The sequence below is a fragment of the Telmatherina bonti genome, assembly GCF_933228915.1.
Source record: "Telmatherina bonti genome assembly, chromosome: 10".
NCBI classification, from domain to species: domain Eukaryota; kingdom Metazoa; phylum Chordata; class Actinopteri; order Atheriniformes; family Telmatherinidae; genus Telmatherina; species Telmatherina bonti.
This window is the reverse complement of record NC_136628.1, coordinates 31,069,880-31,088,352: the sequence shown is the minus strand read 5'-3', so window position 1 is coordinate 31,088,352 and position 18,473 is coordinate 31,069,880. Positions and strand designations below refer to the sequence as shown.

General features: G+C 41.5%; 1 protein-coding gene across 1 annotated transcript in view; it reads right to left on the bottom strand.

Annotated features, from left to right (window-relative positions):
• The window catches only part of uvrag (UV radiation resistance associated gene), a 124,738-nt gene that overhangs the window by 93,128 nt on the left and 13,137 nt on the right, over window positions 1–18,473 (bottom strand). The window contains exons 5-8 of the mRNA XM_079247243.1: window positions 18,075–18,149; window positions 17,904–17,989; window positions 9,275–9,380; window positions 5,400–5,526 (exon numbers count right to left, since the gene is read on the bottom strand). Of these exons, the coding sequence (XP_079103369.1) occupies window positions 5,400–5,526; window positions 9,275–9,380; window positions 17,904–17,989; window positions 18,075–18,149 (394 nt within the window). The remainder of the gene's footprint in view (window positions 1–5,399; window positions 5,527–9,274; window positions 9,381–17,903; window positions 17,990–18,074; window positions 18,150–18,473) is intronic.

The following is an 18,473-nucleotide window of genomic DNA, read 5'->3' as shown; positions in this document are numbered from 1 at the left end:
GTTTCCATGGCAACGAAAAACGCGTTGTTTTAGAGAGTTTTTTCTACTTGGAAATCCTTGTGACGTCTCGGGGGATAAGGTTCGGTGATTGGTTACCTTCTACTGGTAAACAAGGGCATGTACAAATACATCAGGCGGGTGGAAAACGTCGGATAAAGTTATTTCCAACGATGGCTGGTGAGTTTACCAAAGAGAGACATCCTGCTGCATTCGTTGCTGTGGGTTGCTGTTTTCCACTTCGTTTTCAGGCTCTGATTCAGGTTCCAACATGTAGGGCTGTATGCTATGTGTTGACATTGTATTTTGTTTTTTTATTGAGTTCATATGAGCCTAATCCTTCTGTTTATGAGATGTTACAATGACGGCGAAAGCAGTTGCGGTGCGCGCTCCCGATGTTGTGCAGTGGCGGGAGGCGGGGCTTAATGTGGAAGAGTCTCAATCCATTCGTTTTGCCCGCAGGCTGATCTGACAGCCTACGGAGAGGGTCGGTCTGAAGTAAATAAAGCCATTTGTGACAATAACTCCATCAATCCCAGCCCTTCTGGTCTCAGAAATAAAAATAAATTAGCCTGAAATGCACATAATAGTTCCACTTTAATGCAGATCCTTCAGGTAATCAACGTTGTGAGCTCTGGCCGCAGAGGATTGCACATGTTTATCCAGGACATCCCGCAGATGGAAGATGGGGTTGAGGTCTGGGGAATTTAGAGGCCAAGTCAAGGCCTGTACCACTTTGTCATGTTCCTCAAAGCATTCCTGAAAAGTTTCTGTACAGTGGCCAAGGTGGAAGAGTCCAGCTCTGTCAAGGAATTCCTTTCCAGGTCAAAGTACTGTCGACATGTTTACAAGGATGCAAGGTTTTCAGGCACAGCATTTCCCAGTGGATCACACTGTCCATGCTGGTTTGTCTTCGTCTATTAGACCATTCTGCTTCCATTTACTCCCCAATTAATGATGTTTACTCAACCAAATGCCCTTATTATAAAGCTTCCAAAGCACATATGATCACCGTGTAGATGACAGGAATGGACAACGGTCAGCACACTTTGCAGGAATGAACCTCAACAGTCAACTTTGAGCTCTATTGGATTGATTGGGGGATTGGACCAAAGAAGCCAAGAGTGTTTCAACGCCAGGATTGTCTGAAGAACACCTATAACTGCACAAAAAGTTCCAAGTCTGAAAACAGGAATCCTTTCCCTTCCAAAGGCTCATTTACTGCAAGTAAACGATGCAGCAACACCAAATTCACCAAGTCTGGTGGGGTGGGGGGGTGTTTCCAAAAAAAAGCCATTCATTTAAGCAGCGGAAAGGCAGCAAGGATCCAGGATGTCGCTCTATGATGTGCTCTGCATCACTTTCAGTCTTTGGTCCATTTGCTTTGACACAATTGTAAGTAAACGGAGATCTACAGAGATCTCTTAACGGAGATTTTCAGCCAAACCTCAGTTCACTTCTTTGGTCCTGAGTGGAAATGAGCGTTCACACTGCTCCAAACAAGCCATACGATCTGTGGCAGTGGGTCAGGGTTTGGTTAAAGAGGTCCTAACAGTAAAGGTACCCCTACTTTTGTCATTCATACTCATCAATGAGCTTAAATCTCTCATGTTAATGACCACAACAAACTGGGAAACACCTTTTTCACCACACCTGCTGTTGTGGACATGCTCTGACCTCAGTCTTACCATCATGATTTGAGTCGTGTCCAATTTTTCTAGAAGTCTGGGACCGATTTTTCTTGCTCACAAAGCGTATTCAAGTACATACTGTTCACTGATTAATTCCCCTGATAGACCTCATTATAATAATGCAACCAGTGCTGCTAACTTTTCCTGTTCTTTTGTTGCTGGTCAATGTAGAAAACAACCATCAGGCCTTTAGTGTGTTTTGCACGAGACACTTTTTCCCCTCTTGTATTTGTGTGTCACTGGACAGTAAAGCTAAACGAAAGTGTCCAGAAGAAAAATTCAAAAAGAAATTTAAACAGCATTTGATAAAATCATGCATGTTTCTAAAGTGAATGATGAAATCAGACAAAGCGAGCGCACCGTGGTGCCACTCAGACAAAACCAGCTGCTGTGTGAAGCACTATAAACATCTGTCTCCGAAGCATACTGTCTATGATTGATCTGCGGTTTTTCCCAATCATGAGACAGATTAATATATTTAGAACAATCAAAAGAGTTAAACAACAAGCTACAAACATGGCAGAGCCAAGCATCAGATGGCGGCTGAGTTATAGGGCAAGGAAAAAACAACACGTCTCAAGGATAAGCTCCACTCAGCAACAGAGGGTCAATCTGTCCAAAAATACCTTCTTTTTTTTTTTTCTAAACCTGCTGAAGGTATTACTTCTTCTGTTTCTTAATAAGCACCTGTCCAGTCTGGGAAGGGGCCATGAAAGAGCTGCAGAGCAGCGAGTTCTTTCAGCTGTAGGCTGAGTGGTGACAGTTGAATATGCAAGGGATTACCAGCAATTTCTTTTTAGGATTGCAGCACAAAGGGAACTTTTCCCTGAACCCATCTTATTATGTTAGTGTGTGTTTGCATGTGCAGACTTCATGCTAATCATTAACATTAGGTGGCTCAGTGAGGTGCCCTGCCCTCTGGCCAAACAGCAAGCTGACCTCACAGGAAAAAACAAGCTTCTTCTCAGAAAAACATCAGTACTGATGTTTCACAGGGGGAACAAAATAGCCCCATGAATTGACCTTGAAAATTTACAGTGAAACAGGTTTAATTTTCTATATTAGAACTGTTAACATGAATGTTTTTCCTAATATAATGGCAATGCTTTTACTTGGTAGCTTTTTTAAGGCATTTTACAGCTAAAGTTCAGCCCAACATGAGTTGTGCGACAGGACAAAGATACAAAGCCAGCAGCAAATCTACAACAAAAAAATAGTTAAAAAAAACAACAAAACAAGCTTCTGCAATTGCTCCAAGTTTTAGACCTTAACTTGCCTGAAATGCTGCAGCGAAGCAGTTTAACAACAAAAACTCAGAAATGTCAATGAACCGAAGCAAGACTGTCAAGTCAAGTGGGCCAGAATGAAAACAGACAACATTAAAGTTACTGCTGATAAAAGTGGCTCCACAAGCTGTTAAATCACACACTGCTTCTGTTTTTGGCTTAGTTGTTCTTAAATAAATAACGATGCAGTGTTGTCTCATGTGTTGCTGCCCATCTGAGGTTGCATTTACCACATTTCGAGACCTGATGAGGACCAGATGATTTTGTTTTTAACCGTGTCCTGATATGTAAAGTCTTAGAACTGAAAGAGGCAGCAATTTGTTTTTTCCATGGCCATTCACCAAGCTTCAATAACACACGCTTTTTACTTTGCTGTGAACAGTAAGAACAGCAGAAAAACCCTCCTCTGCTCTCAAACATCAAAGTCCCAACCTGGAGACTTGGGAGGGTTAACAAAGTGATGCCAATGGACAAACATTCCTGTTTCACTGGACTGGAACGAACTGCATGAGCAATGGTGCTACAGTTTGGACATTATGTTTGTGCATGTATGTTTGCGTTGAAGGACTGCAGTCCCTCTAACCTGGTGCGTGATTCGCGCTTCCTGTACGTGACAACCCTATGCTGTACCGCTGAATGAACAGGTAATAGAGGGCACACAGAGTCTTCCTGCTGCTGTCAGAAATCTGAAAAGTTAATGGAGGCGTTTAAAATTGGGAGTACGCCAAATCAAAATCATATGCTCAGTGACAAAGTCCAACGGGTTTAAAACAAATTGTCAGCTGTATTTGACAAACTGTTTTTATTGTGTGATATATATGCAAAATCCTGTATTGTGTTGGTGAAACAGTCTGCTGACAACCTGACTGGAAAAACAGACTTTACCAGATGCATTCATTTTGGGCCAGCTGGCATAATACATTTAAAAAAAAACAAAACCTTGATCATGTATTTATTTTCCTTAGCGCTGAAAGGAATTTTATCACTCTACGGCATAAAAACATCCTGGAAAGGCCAGTGCTCTGTGAAATGTAAACAAAATGGCCATGCTGATATCACTGCATCTCTGTTCGACCTCCTTTATGATCAGTAGCTGCAGCAGAGCCGTTTGTGGAACATCATGAAAAGGACTGGCGAATTTGATGGGGATTAGTTACATATGGTTTTTATTTATTTATTTTTTTACAATTACATTAAGACCTCTAAACACAAGTGTTTTAAAGTTTTAGAGTCAGAAGGCACCACGGGACACGGCAAAATCAGTTGCAGAAGTGCTTTCATTTGTTTTACCACTCGGTGTGTTCCCGTTAGATCTAGCAGTAGTTTAGAGGTGAAAATGGCATCCCCAGTGAGCGTATGAAAAGATGCTTCATATAGCTGGCTTGAAATAGCACGATGGTAGTTCAGATTACTGTAAGGAACCTAAAAGCATGGCTCAATCTTTCATAAACTATCTTCATATACGAACATTGTTTTTGTTTCTGCTAAAACGTTCTGTTCTTTTAAGCAGTTATTAACTCATCCTCTCACTGTCCGTGCATTTACAGAGGAGTTTTAATTCCCGTTTAATTCTGAATAAAAGTTAATTCTGCTTTAAACTGATGAAAAACGACCATGTAAACACTTAATTCTTAATGCAAATTTCTTTTCGGAATTCAACTTAATTCTGCTCTAAGTGTCTGGTTTATTCACATTTTAATTCCAAACTATTTCATTCCTCTGTCATGTAAACCTTAATTCTGCTCTAAGTGTCTGGTTTATTCACATTTTAATTCCAAACTATTTCATTCCTCTGTCATGTAAACCTTAATTCTGCTCTAAGTGTCTGGTTTATTCACATTTTAATTCCAAACTATTTCATTCCTCTGTCATGTAAACCTTAATTCTGCTCTAAGTTAATTCCGGTCGTTCTGAGCATGCTCATTACCTTGTCCTGTCCCGATGACGCGTTGCTTAGCCTCCCGTGTTCGGTGGTCTATCTTTTTTCTCATTCTCAGGGCAGTAGTATGCTCGTGTTGAGCTGCTATTTCACATTTATCATAAAAATAGTGGCGAAACTGGTGCTTATTATGTAGTTTTTATAAGTAACGACTGAAAAGATGAGAAGCAGGGAGCAAATTTAGGTTATTTCCGGTATACATCGTACGTCACGTGTCCAATCAGAACCCTTCCCAACCCGCCGCTCTAAAGAGGAATTAAGTAAAGATGTGTTTCTTGTAAACGTTCATTCGAAATTATTATCTTGTTTATTAATTATGTAAACTCGTAGGAGAATGAGTTAATTCCCAATTATTCAATTCCGAATTAAAACACACCATGTAACCGTACCCTGTGTGAATTAAGAGTGAGGATCAATGCACAGCCCCTGGAACGGCCCTGATTTGTACAAGTGGATGTGATTTTATTGCGTTTCCATTCAGTTTACCTTTCTTCTGCAGCTGTGCCCTCTCCTTCTGTTGAAGGTCCATTTCCCTGCCAAGCGCCTTCCTCTGTCGCTGCAGCTCGCTGCGTAGCACGGCGATTCGTAGCTGCATGCATTCCCGCTCTTTCTTCTGTTCACAGGAAAATACAAGGAAAGAGGAAACAGAGAAAGAAGATGAGAGAAAATGTTCAGCATGCGGTCTCAGCAAGATGCAGCGTTTATTACATTTCATGTAGACCCCAAAAATTCCTACCAGCTCTTTAAGAAACAAGCTTTGTTTTTGCAGGCTGATCCCACGTCTTATTGATTTAATACACATCCACTGAGAAAATGCTTGCAGTTAATAATGCGGGATCCAACATCTACAACTAATGACGAGTCGGAAAGAGAATGATCGGACTATTACAACATTTCCGTGAGCCCTTAGATCAATGTTGAGGGAGAAGACTGTTCAGTAATAAGCCACAGTCATGGGAACGGCTGGCTGCAAGTTAAGTGGTGTGAAGTTCCGGCTTTTGACATCCAACCAGCTGATCCGATAAGAAGCGAGCTCATGAATTAAAGCTGGGTTTGGAAAATTTGAAGCATATTTCCAAATACGATAAAATATGATTTTGTCATTCACGTGTTCACGGATTTCATACAGTTACCACCAATGTGGCAGGTGAGTACAAGTCCTGCACATTCTACTTTCAATCATGAACAAATCATTTGATTCATTTCGATTGAATCTGTTACTGATTAATAAAGTTATTAGAAGATGAACAACTCCCCTGCTAAATCAAGCCAACATACATTTCTTCAATTCTTCTGCTCAGATTCGTCTGAAACTCTTTATATTAAAAAAAAAAAAACATCCACAAGCCAGATGTTCTCATTCCTCTTGGCAGATTAGTTTTCCAACTTTTTATATTATCTCATTTTTTGTGTCACCGGAACTGAAATAGTTTAACACTTGTAAAGCAAAGCAGCATGAGGACTATGACTTTTGTCTAAAGCAGTTTGATGCAGGATATTGTTTCGGTGTTGTGACATTAGTCCCCGTGAAGAAAACGCCACAGAGATGATTATCTGAGTGCAAACTGGGAACGGGGGAAAGAGCCGCCCCTACCGTTAACCTGACAAGACATCAAATCGGGCAGGTGTAAACACAAGACGTTTTTAAACTGATGCAGACGGTGACGTTATCAGTGTGTTATCACAGCTAGGAATGTGTTTTTGAGTGGCAGCAGAGGAAGTTGAAAATAAGCCTGCTGGACAATTTGGAGGCAACGGCTTGCGGTTTGATTCTGTGGAAAACCTGAGAGAACGACCACAAGGAGGTGTGTGCAGCTGCGAAAAAAGACTTTTTATTGAAACCAACATAAAAATGTTATGTTTAAAACACTTCTCAACTCTGCGAATGTGTCCGTCTCTGTGCTCAAAACCCATCTCTCACTGCCTGATCCCTGACCAGCAGAGGAAGCAAAGCCATCGGTCAACATCTTGTCCTCTCTGAGGTGAAACTCCATCGGGCTGCGAGCCTATCTGGGGGGGGTCCTGAATGAAGGAGGCCAACTATATAATGAGAATCGGTGCAGGGATGTGGAACAGTTCTGGTAAACAGAACCATACACTGCAAACTATTAAACTGGGATGAACAAATAACTTCAAACGAAGCAAATGCAGATTTAAGAGACAAAAATTACCCGACTGATCATAAAAGATGTTTGTGTAATTCAAGCTGGAAGACAAAAACATGGGAGTTGCAAAGGAGGATGAGATAAATAATGACATTTTGGCAGGGAGGGGAGCTTGTTATTCATCGTGTGAGCACCCTGCAAACAGGGACTGTGACTTCTCACACACACACACACATGCACGCATATATATGCATGCTCTTTAGATAGTGATCGCAGACTAAATCTGAAGAAAAGATAGATACGCCCCAGATTTCTGAGGGCTTCGAGGAGAGAACAGAGAATCCGCTGCAGAGAGAAAACTGATAGAGCCTCCATCCCCAGTGTGTCGCACCCTGATACTTGCATGTTAACCACCGCTGGCTCTGGCACGAACCTCCAACCTCCTACACTTTCACTCAACGGCAAAGTTGACAAGTGGGTCACAGCCATGTGTGTGTGTGTGTGTGTGTTTGAAGGAGAGAGAGAGAGAGACTGTAACCCACCACCAGGGTCTGTCTGACTCCTACTTAACATCAAACAGCAGTGGGTCAGCTGAGTAAATAAGCAGCAGGCATGATAGGGGGGTGGCTGAGAGCACGTTATAACCCGGCAGATTAATGGCTGAGTGGGTGAGAGGGTGAAAGGGCCATGTGCTGGGGTTGGTGGCCTCCACGCACCCCCTCCCCTTTGATCCAGGCTCAGTATGATGTGCACATAAGGATACTACAGAGCTCTCAAAAGGCGGAAACCCTCAGAAGAGCCACACAATGCTCCACTCACTCCAAGTTGCAGGGGCTTTTACAGAAAGGCAGAAGACGAGGATTATGTGATTTATTAGCTGATTCGAGCCCTGAAAAAGGGTTTTAGGGAATGTCTCAGCGAGGGAGAAATATCAGAGACGGGTTTTTGAAAGGGTTCCTTTGTAGCTAAAAGAATGGAGCCTCAATGTTTTTTGCGGGGAGCAGCTTTAATAGGTAGGGTGGAGGTCTGGTGAAAAGAACAAAAAAAAAAAAGACAAAGAAGAACATCAAAAGCTGATGAAGAGCATGAAGGAAAGCAACAGCTGTAGCAGCTGTCCAAAGAGGCTCACTAAAGAGGCAATGAAAACCTATAAATTTACTTTCCGTGCAACAGTGCATGTCCTCTCATTGATTTCAGACATTTTAATTGGATGCGAAAACATTCAATCGTCCAGAATTTTACCATGTACGGTATATACACCGCGGTGACCGCAAGTCTACCTGGAGGATAAAAACAGCTAGGTGTCACTGCCTCCGGACTTTTATACAGCAGAAGACTGGGGGAAGCTTTTCAAGTGAATGTTTACCATAAACACAAAGTCAAACCCGGGATCAGAGCTGCGTTTTCACAGCTGTGTGGCTGCCAATTCCAAAAATGTTAAATATGCTTCCTTGCTTTTGCTGTGGATCCCAGTTGAGGATATGACAGGAGGTGGAAACATAAACAGGGGATTTTGGTCAAAGCGCTATTACTCAGGCAGTTGGATATTGCGCTCTTTTCCCTTTTCAGATGAGCCAAAAAAACACTGAGTAGCTGCCTGCGGGCTAAAATTATATCTCACACTACTTAACTATACAATTACATCTTGGACTATGAGCGATGAAGGCTTAAAATCCCGATCAGTATTTTTGCACAACGCTGTTCACCGATGTTTATTTTTTTAGTGGCCAAACCAGTAGGCCTGTTATCGCTGATCACAGTGTTCACTGTGCTCTTAAAAAACATCGCTTTTAAGCATGTTGTTATCTTTAAATATTTTCTGAAGCTTCATTATTACATCGCAGCTTTTTTTCCATGAGCTGATGAAAGAACAATGCCGACGGCTAATGAATATAAGCAAATACACTTTGGTCAAAGTGTTATCGCTGGGGCAACGGGCTGGGCCATGAAAGCAAACATAGTTCAAATGCTGCTAAAATGGCTAAAACGATATCTCCCAGTGCTTAGCGGTAAAATTTCATATGTGGATTTAAGTGATAAGATCTCAGCCCTGCTAAGTCTTAATACGCATTCACAGCCTTACTGCCTCTCATTAGTGGTGGAAACTAACAGAGCAGCTACTGCTGATCACAGCAATTACTGCTCCGTGGTGTTCTCAGAAAACTTGTCAGAAAAAAACAAATATTCTCAACATGTTTTCTGAAAAACACAAAATCCGACAAGCTGCTTCGATGTGGGGTTGGTTGCCGTGCTTACCCGCTCGGTGCAGGTCGCTGTCGTCCTCAGCTTTTCCTCAATTTCCTTCCCAATCCTCTGCACCGTCACTTGGGTCTGCTTGATTGCTCTTTGGGCCGTGTGAAGCCTGCAGGGGAGGGAAGATGACAACAGAAAACAGTCATCATTTTAATTGCTCAAAACCGACCACAAGAACAACTTTCAGTCAAAATTGCATTTCCAAGAGATCATTAAATTGATTAGTTGAATAAAAACTTATGTTATGAGTATGCCAGCAACTCAGTCTGCTCAGCTTGGTTGTTTACTGCTAATGTTTACATGGCAATATGAATTATGATTGTTTACATGCAGGGGATAGTTATTGCTTACTGTGTTTATTATCCCACTGTCTTTTTTGCTTTTTTGTTTTTTAAACGAGATACGTTAATGACGAGTTTTCACATCAGAAAAACTGTGAGAACAGACCAAATGTTGAAGGTCTGGAGCTGAGAACAGACAGATCAAGCTCTAATAGATCAGAAATGCCAAGAGAAGTTTAATCACTACTGTTGTCTAATGACTTAGCTGCATTTCAATGAGCGATCAAGCTTTGTCCCAACAGCTCTGAACCCATCAGTCCCACAAAGAAAAAGACAAGCGGGACAAAAAAAAGAAGCCACTAATTGAGCCAAAGCCACAATGATGGAGGCATATTTCCAAGTTCCATGTCACTGTCATCACTGAGACAGAGAACAGCAACATTAGTATACAAGAGACAAGCAAATGCATTATTTAGTCCATCAATCACTGGAGTAGTTGACTTTCCAAAATGTTTGTTCCAAGTTCAGAGCTCATCAAAATATAGTCAAAACCTCCTCAGCACAGCCCACGGGACTCATGAACAGACAACAATCCCATGTGGTGCGAGTGGGTCACAGAGAACAGACAGAAAAAGGGAGGTCAGATAAACTTTTCCTCGCTTAATGCCCCAACTCCACTCATGTGGCTGCTAAGTTCCTTCAGTGCCCTTTTTCCATAAGCTTTATACGTGCACTCATAATCACCATGATAACACAACAGCATCAGTCTGCTGGCTCAGAAAACTTAAGATGCAACAACCGTGTAAAAACACCAATAAACATCAGTGGCTTCTTGCTCTGTGGATGAATGTTTCTTTCCAAGGAAACCAAGGAAATAGTTTGGCTTAATGAGATTGTATCCATTGAAACAGATACACGTTAACAAGGACAACATGAGAAGAGGTTTGGCGTTTGAAAACCTCCTGCTGTTTATGGTGGAAGATGTTGACTCACTTCTGGTAAAGTTCAGAAGAAAAAAGAAGAAATTGGAAACTGAGTATTGCAGGCAGGAAGACAGGATTAGGGTTTAGGTGGTAAAGTTGATCTGAATAGGGTTTTCTCTAGCTGTGTCTTTGCTTTTAGTCTTCAAGAAATTGCTTCATGAGTGTAAGAGACTTGACACATGGTTAAGTCATTGTTATAGACCGTATACAAAAAGATGGACGGAGCCTCCGTGACATCACCCATAGGTTTCTGAAAAGCTGAATTGAAGCTCGGTGGGCGGTTCCTACCGTCGCCATCTTGGCAGAGGCATACGTGTCGTTTCGCCCAGAAAATACAAATATGGGCAAAGAGGTGGAGCGGAGAGGGGGGGCTGTGAGTGTCATGGTGGATGATTGACATCTTGCGAACTCTAAGCTGCCTGTAGCTAAAAGCTAACTTCTGCATAGGCTTCACTTTTAACCACCGAAGGCTCCCTCCATCTTTCATATACAGTCTATGGTTATTACAAAGACTTCTGCTATATTTTACCGATATTTTGAATTGAAATAAAACAGGTACATGTGTAGTAAAGACTGCTCCATTCCAGTTAGTGGAAGTACAACTACCCACCTTGATTATCACACTTGAGATTACCAACACACATTAGGATTTGCTGAAATATTGCAAGTCTTATTGTTGTAAGATTCCTTTTTGTTTCTTTTGTGCAGCCACAATATGAGGCAAGACAAAAAAATACTCTTGGAATTTATCAAGTACTCAGAAGCTTTATTTGAGTGTACAGTCTATTGCATTTTTAGTTCTGCAGTGAAACTGTTGTTATAGCAAAGTAAAATCACCTAGATTAAGTGGGAAACCACCTGTAATGCACTAAAAAGGCTGCAGAAGATGCTTAAGAAAATAGGCATTATTAACTTAAACTTTAAATATCAGGCTGAAACTTATTTTTATTTTCTTTTGAGGGATAATATGTAACTTTTGACCCAAATATAAGGCTAATATAAGTAAAAATGGAGGATTTCTGGTGCCAATATACAGTGTTGGATGAGAGTAGGTGCGACGAGGGGTCGGCCCTCTTCAGAAACCAGACATTGTATGATTGCAGGAGCGGAGCAGTCTCTCATGGGATCATGTGACCTGGAGCATTTAGCTTTATGGCTCCCACTCTGTAGACACAGAGGATTCTGCTTTGTGCAACTTTTTCCTCCTCTTTGATAGAAAATGAAGTGATTTGAACAGAAATTAAATACATTTTCCCAGACATAAATAGAGCTTGAGTTTACAGTATTAATACCTGTGTCTATTATTTGATTTAGTCATTCACCAAAATACATTTAAATAAGAAAAGATTTGCTCTTTTTTTAGGCAGATATTGTTTTAAGATAAATGCGATGATTTGTGATTTATTAATTACAAAGCTTGTAATTAATTTGAATAATTTCTATGTGAAAAAAAAAATGAAATGGGTACAATACTTTCCAAACGATTCAGTAAAGTTTAGCTCTGTTTGAATGTAAAATGCATAGTATAACTATATTTGTCAAGTTTTTCATGCATTTTTATTTGGAACAACTAACAGAAGAGTCAGTGTTGAAATGTTGATTACATTATTTCCCTCCAGAAGTGGATGAAGATGAATTATAACTTAAACAGCCTCTTTCTTTAGACAAGTTGTTTAGTGATGTGAACCGACGTCACTGTTCGCTTTTTTCCCCACTGATTAATATAACAGCAACGTGAAGATGTACAATGGACCAAACTTTCTCACAGGACACGCTGTATCTCTAACGTCTTCTTCTGTAAGCCAGAAGACACATCTGTATTTACTGATTTCTTCTCTGTCGTGATTTCAAAAATTGCAGATGCAAACCAGACACACGGACCACAGCAAATATTTAGAGTAAAGTAATCAGTAGAGGTCAATTAACATAAAACAAATGGTGTTTGTTGGAGAGATTGTCAACTCTTCTGCTCATCGTTTATTTTTTAATTTGCTGACTATTTTATTACCTACAATAAACAGATATTACTGCTCATTAAAAAAAAAAAAAAAAAAAAAAAAAAAAAGTCTAATTTTAGGAAGATGTGTTCTGCTTATCCCCCCTAAAATCTGCAAGTCTCAGAAGCATAACTTTTTCTGACACCCCTGTAGAAACTAGTTCCATGCTGGAAAAACCAAATGTTATTGTTCGTTTGATCTTTATCAGGCTTAAGGGTTGACTGCACAGTGTCAGCCATAACTTCCTGAAAATTGGTGTAGAGAGCTGTAATACACCTCTCATGGCATGAGAAATTGTCAAGGCCAGTGAATTGACGTCTCCTGGACAGCTGCCCAGCGATGTCCTGCTGTGGGATGTACGCATGACACCCCTGGCTATTGCCACGCTGCAGGTTGTAGCCATGAGCAGGCTTTAGGCCAAGACCCAGGGTGTGATAAGGGAGCAGACATGCGTGAAAAGCAGAGTGAAGATAACCACTTTAACCTGGGGGGAGAGGCCATATCAGATTCTCCCATCGCAATCACCCAAACAGATGAAGCTGTCGAAACAGATTTGCCCTGATGTTCTAAAGGACTATCTCTAAATGCTATCGCCGTCACCTCAGAGAGATTAAAAAATGTGGGTGGAAAACATGAAATGATTTTCCTGTCTTACCACTCCAGCTTGATTTTAAATGTCACAAAACCTTTTTTTTTTTTTTTTTGGTTAGCTGCCAGAAAAAAGTTAATATCCAGAGGTGACATGATTAGTTTAATTAGAAATAAAAACCCCTGGGATTCGTACAATGACCATAGACCGTATATGAAAGATGGACAGTTAAAAGTGAAGCCTATGCAGAAGGGCATAAAACTGCAGTTCCCTCTTCATCCACTAGGGGCTGCAAAACAAAGCGAATCCCCATAGACTCCCATGTTAAAAAGACCAACTTCACAGCAGAAATAAACATGTTTACAGCCTGGTTCAAAAATCCATTTTCAGTTTAATAGGTCAGGTTTACCTTCATAACTGTGGGAGGAGTGAATTTTTTTCTAACTCGCCCGTATAAAAGTAATTTAATCTCGAAGTTCATCATATTTAGAGGCGTGTCCTTTTGATTGACAGGTACCCGATCTCCCGCTTCAAGTCAGAAGAATGTTGAACAACCGCGGTTTTTAGCCGCTTAACAACGTGACTTAGCTTTAGCCCGCTTATTTCTGTTAGCTGGTTAGCTCCTGTTATCTCCGGGTTAGCTCTGTTAGCTCTCAGCTACAGAAAGCTCGGAGTTCGATAGATGTCAGTCATCCACCATGACGCTCACAGCCCCCCCTCTCAGCTCCACCTCTTTGCCCATATTTTTATTTTCCAGGCAAGACGACACACATGCTCCTGCCAAGATGGCGATGGTAGGAACCGCCCACCGAATTTCAATTCAGCTCTTCAGAAACCTACGGGTGACGTCACGGAGACTCCGTCCATCTCTATATACAGTCTGTGGTAATAGCATATTGCGCAGTGCTACTACACAGTTAACTGCAATGTTCATAGCTCGGGGAATCCATATCAATACTTGAAGATTAAGCTGTAGAGAGAGACGACATAACCTCCTAAGAGTGAATAAGCACGGTAATGTAATCATCTTTAGGTGCAATGATGGCTACAAGGGAATGAAAACAGAAAAGTCATGCTTCAAATGCGGGCACAAAACATCCGCTGACAATTCAGAAAAAAAAAAAAAAAGCACTCCAATGAAAATCTATAGATGTCACGTTATGTTGACACCACAGTTTGTACATCAATCATGCATATGTAAATGTATATTTTTCCCTCCAGCACTGATTGCTTTGTTTAATGTATATGCAACCGCGTCCAATGTTATTTCTCAAACAACCCAGTAGTGAAGACAAATGGCTTTTTTTTTTTCATTTGAATATCTGCTATCCAACCAGCAATGGGTGAACAGGGCGGCCAACTAACCGATTCAAAACAGCAGAGGAAGGATAATATGCCCCTTAACACCTCTTCCGGGAACACAACAGATAATCACAACAAACAACACCTCCAAATTCTGCCTATATCTCATTGCAAAAGAATGTCAACACATTTAACCACTTGCTATTCCCATCACCTCACCATTGTCTCCATCTACAGGGACTGGAAGATAAGATTACTGGAGTGAGGTTTCCACAGCAAGCCTGCATGGGCATTTCTCACCGCTCCAGGCTGATGTTTTTGTGGAGATCTGCTAACTAGCTATAAGCTATGTTTACATGAAAACTACAGCAAAGATACAGACAACCTAAAGAGATCTCAGAAAAAGATATGTTTAGTCTTGAAAGGGTCAGAAAGGGGTCATGCAGTTAGGTAATTATAGATAATTATAGAACCAGGGATGTATGATGATGAGTAATGAGTCCAAGTACCCTGCCCTTGTACTTACCCTAAATTGTCAAATTGCTTGTCGTGGTTACTGTGGCTGTCTTATGTAATAAGACTAATAATACAAACCTGACAATAATATATAAAAAAGCAGCTTTTAGGCAAAGAATTGTTTGTATATATGGATGTGTGTGTGTGTGAATGCAAAACCCAACAATACCACCACCACACCACCAGAGAGAGTGCAAAATAAAATCTGAACTCATCGTCTGACCTGGAGTGACAATAAAAAAAACTTCAGCGGTGTGAAATGAAACAGGAGTATCAACAAATTTACAGCAATTTTGAGCTCATGCCGCCATGTTCCCATCTGTAATAATCAAGTCAAGACCGCAGGGTCACCCACAGAGTCAGATTCATCCAGATTCCAGTTTAAAGCAAGACCCTAGCACTGCACAGCTCAGAGCATCCAACCAGCAGGCGAAAAGACCTCGGGGGGGGGGGTTGTCTACAGGAAAGCATTATGCCTTCAACAGTCTCAGGAGGCGCAAGACCTCCCATAGAGCTTCGCCATCGCAGCATGCAGCTTCTGTTGACACATACTCTACGTACACGCACACTTCACCGAGGAAGCATACACAAGCAAACCGGGCTACATATGGGTCTGATCACAGCCGAAGAAAAAAGGAAAACATTTCCCCTAAAGGCTCCAGGAGTTTGAGACACTGCGCTGAACCGTGAAAGTTGTGCCCCCGAGAATGATGTTTACCATGTGTCACCGAGGCCACCGTTTTAATATTCAGCACACACGAAAGCTTTGCAACTTGAAAGACCGCTCAGCGTCGGCAAGTAAGTGTTTAACTCTTAACTTTCAGAAGGATGTAAGCATCAGTCGAGTATTTCCACTCAAGCACCACTTCAGTCTGACATTTAAGTGAACATTATGCCATGAAAGACGACTTTGGACAGTTGTGAAGTGAAACTGAACACCGCCCTGTCATCTCCTCTGCCTCCTTATTGTTCATATCCAGCTAGATCATCATGCTGCTAAATGATGTGGGCGACTTGCTGCCTCCAGCCCCCACCCAGGTCACCCTTCATCTTTACTGTTCACACATCCAGCTTTGCCCTGTAAAGCTGCAAAGAAATCCAAACAAAAACAAACATCTTTGTCAAGCAGCTGGATCATCTTCCTCACTGTCTGCTTGGGCTTTTCATTCTACCCACACAGGGGCCCATCTCCATGTAGGATGTGGCTTGCCCTCCACCTCAGCTTGCTGATTGATGACCTGTACAGTTCATCTCCCCATCCCGAGACATGTTGTGCTTTTGAGCCCACATCATGATGTTACACAAGCTAAGGGTGTCATCAAGTGGATCGGTGCTGAAAAGCAAACCGAATCAGCTGACAAATTACCGCCATCTTTCAAGCTTAGTGTGTTCTTTTGTAAAGCGGCTCACGTCTTTTTCCATGAAGCGCTTTGCAAAAACAAGATGTTTTGCACTTTGGGGGGGAGTTGGGTGAGAGTGTCTGACACTGTGGGTGTCCCCTATAGACATGTATCACTGCTCTAAAAAAAAAAAAAAGAAAACAAAAAAAAAAAAAAAAAAAAGAGAGATTTACATCACAAATAAGACAATTTCAGCCCATTTCACAGAATGGTGCAAGGCTACAAGTGCAAGAAATGCATCCATTAGAATGTTACAGAAAGTTAATGCTCTTTGAAGAATGCAGAGTTCAGAGGGTCAGAAACTAAGTACATACAGTTATGTATGGGAGGGGGGTGTTGGGGTAATGGTCTAATCCCTGCTGGAGTGTGTACAATATGTAATTAATCATTCTACAGTACATAATCATAAACCATGCGCACAAGTGCACCAAGCCAAGTAAAAAAAACTCTGACAGGGATGAAGAGCTGCAGGCACAGCCGTGTGAGTGTGTTCAACTCCTCAGAGTCCCACAGGGTGTGCGTAGAGTGAAGAGGATGTGAAGGATGGCTGCAACAATAAAAAAATGTAAGAGCAGAGGTCATAAAGGTTATGGCTCAAATTGTGCTTTTTTTTCTCCTGTGAGCTGCTAGGGAGGCAACGGTCTCCTCTCATATAAACATAAACCATGACCACCTCTAGAATAAGCGGGAGGGCACTGGTGAAGTTCAGCTGCCAAAAGCCAGCTGAACTTTCTCGATACTGGAAAGTACTATGTTGCATTTCTGACCTCATAAAAGGAAGTGGAAGCTTTCAGCGCTCCTAATGAAAGGATACTCACCTCCTTTTAGAAGTATCTAAATCTGAGCTTCCTGGTAAAAGTGTATTTTGACAAATATGGGTGTAATTATGTTTTAAAGAGGGTTAAAAGAGGGTTTCCCTCGGGGGAAGCCCTGGCGACTCTGAAAGTGGTGTTTCCACCGTGTCACATTATAAATATAGCTGCACAACAACAAACTAGTGTTTGTCAACAGATGCCAGCACTCACGCTCTTAATAGCTGTAGTAAGGGCTCGCCTTTCTGGCAAGCAAATAACAGCAAATATCTGCTGCCTTCTTGTGGTCTAAACTGGTATGTCTCCCAGGACATTCATTCTTACGTCCCATCCAAAGTTTGACATTGGGCTTATTGATAAACTAGTTAAAATGTGTTTGACATTTAGTCCATTCGGTCCAAGAAACACAGAGTAAACTGCGCAAACGCACACTGCAAGTTCATACAAAAGTGGAAGGCCGGCCGAGCTGGCCTGAAAACGGCTCTACAAAGAGGCCGTTCATATGGCACCATCTGCTGGATGACGTATGGCCCAGACAAACAGATTTAAAAGGCACAAACTCTGGTCACAGGAAATAAGGATGAAAAGTAAAGAAAGAAAACTGTAGACAGACAACGCAATATGTATTTACGGGAAGTCATAAATCATAAAAATCTTTTTTGGAGATAATGGAAACCTGCTGTTTGCAATAAATTTGAGAGTTTAAACTTAATAAACTAGGATGCAATGCTGCAGGATGGCATGAATCTTACCTGAGCAAAGAGAAAACGCTGTAGGAGTTCCTGACTGAACTCTGGTCGACCTGAAGCAGACTGTAATTTTTCCGCTCCGACTGATCCTGCAAAGTCCACATGTCACTGTTTCACTACAGAAGCCAAGTGGTGTCCAAAGAGTTAATGATATGGAGAGACAAAAAGATCTACCTTATGATCGAAGTCAGCTGCATAGTAGCCGTCGTTCAATCCAAATATGATCTCATTTGGATTTCTGGATCGAATCTGTGGACAAAAGCGAGGGGGTAGAAGCTGAATGTAGGGACGGAGACAGGGAGAACAAAGAACAGCAGACATCTGGGCGTGCATGACTGTGCTGTTTGTGTACGAGGGACGGTGATAGCATCGAGTTTCTCTTTGTCTTTTAAGAGTTATTTCACTTCATTTCAATCCACAAAACTAAACGGAGCCAAACTTAGTATTAATGACCAACCTCTGCTGGCATTTTCTTTCCTTCTTAATATCTACCATATACTGCAGATTCCTGATTCAGAGTAATCGATGCTTGCAAACTTGATCACACTGACAAGTACTGAAATATAGTCCGTG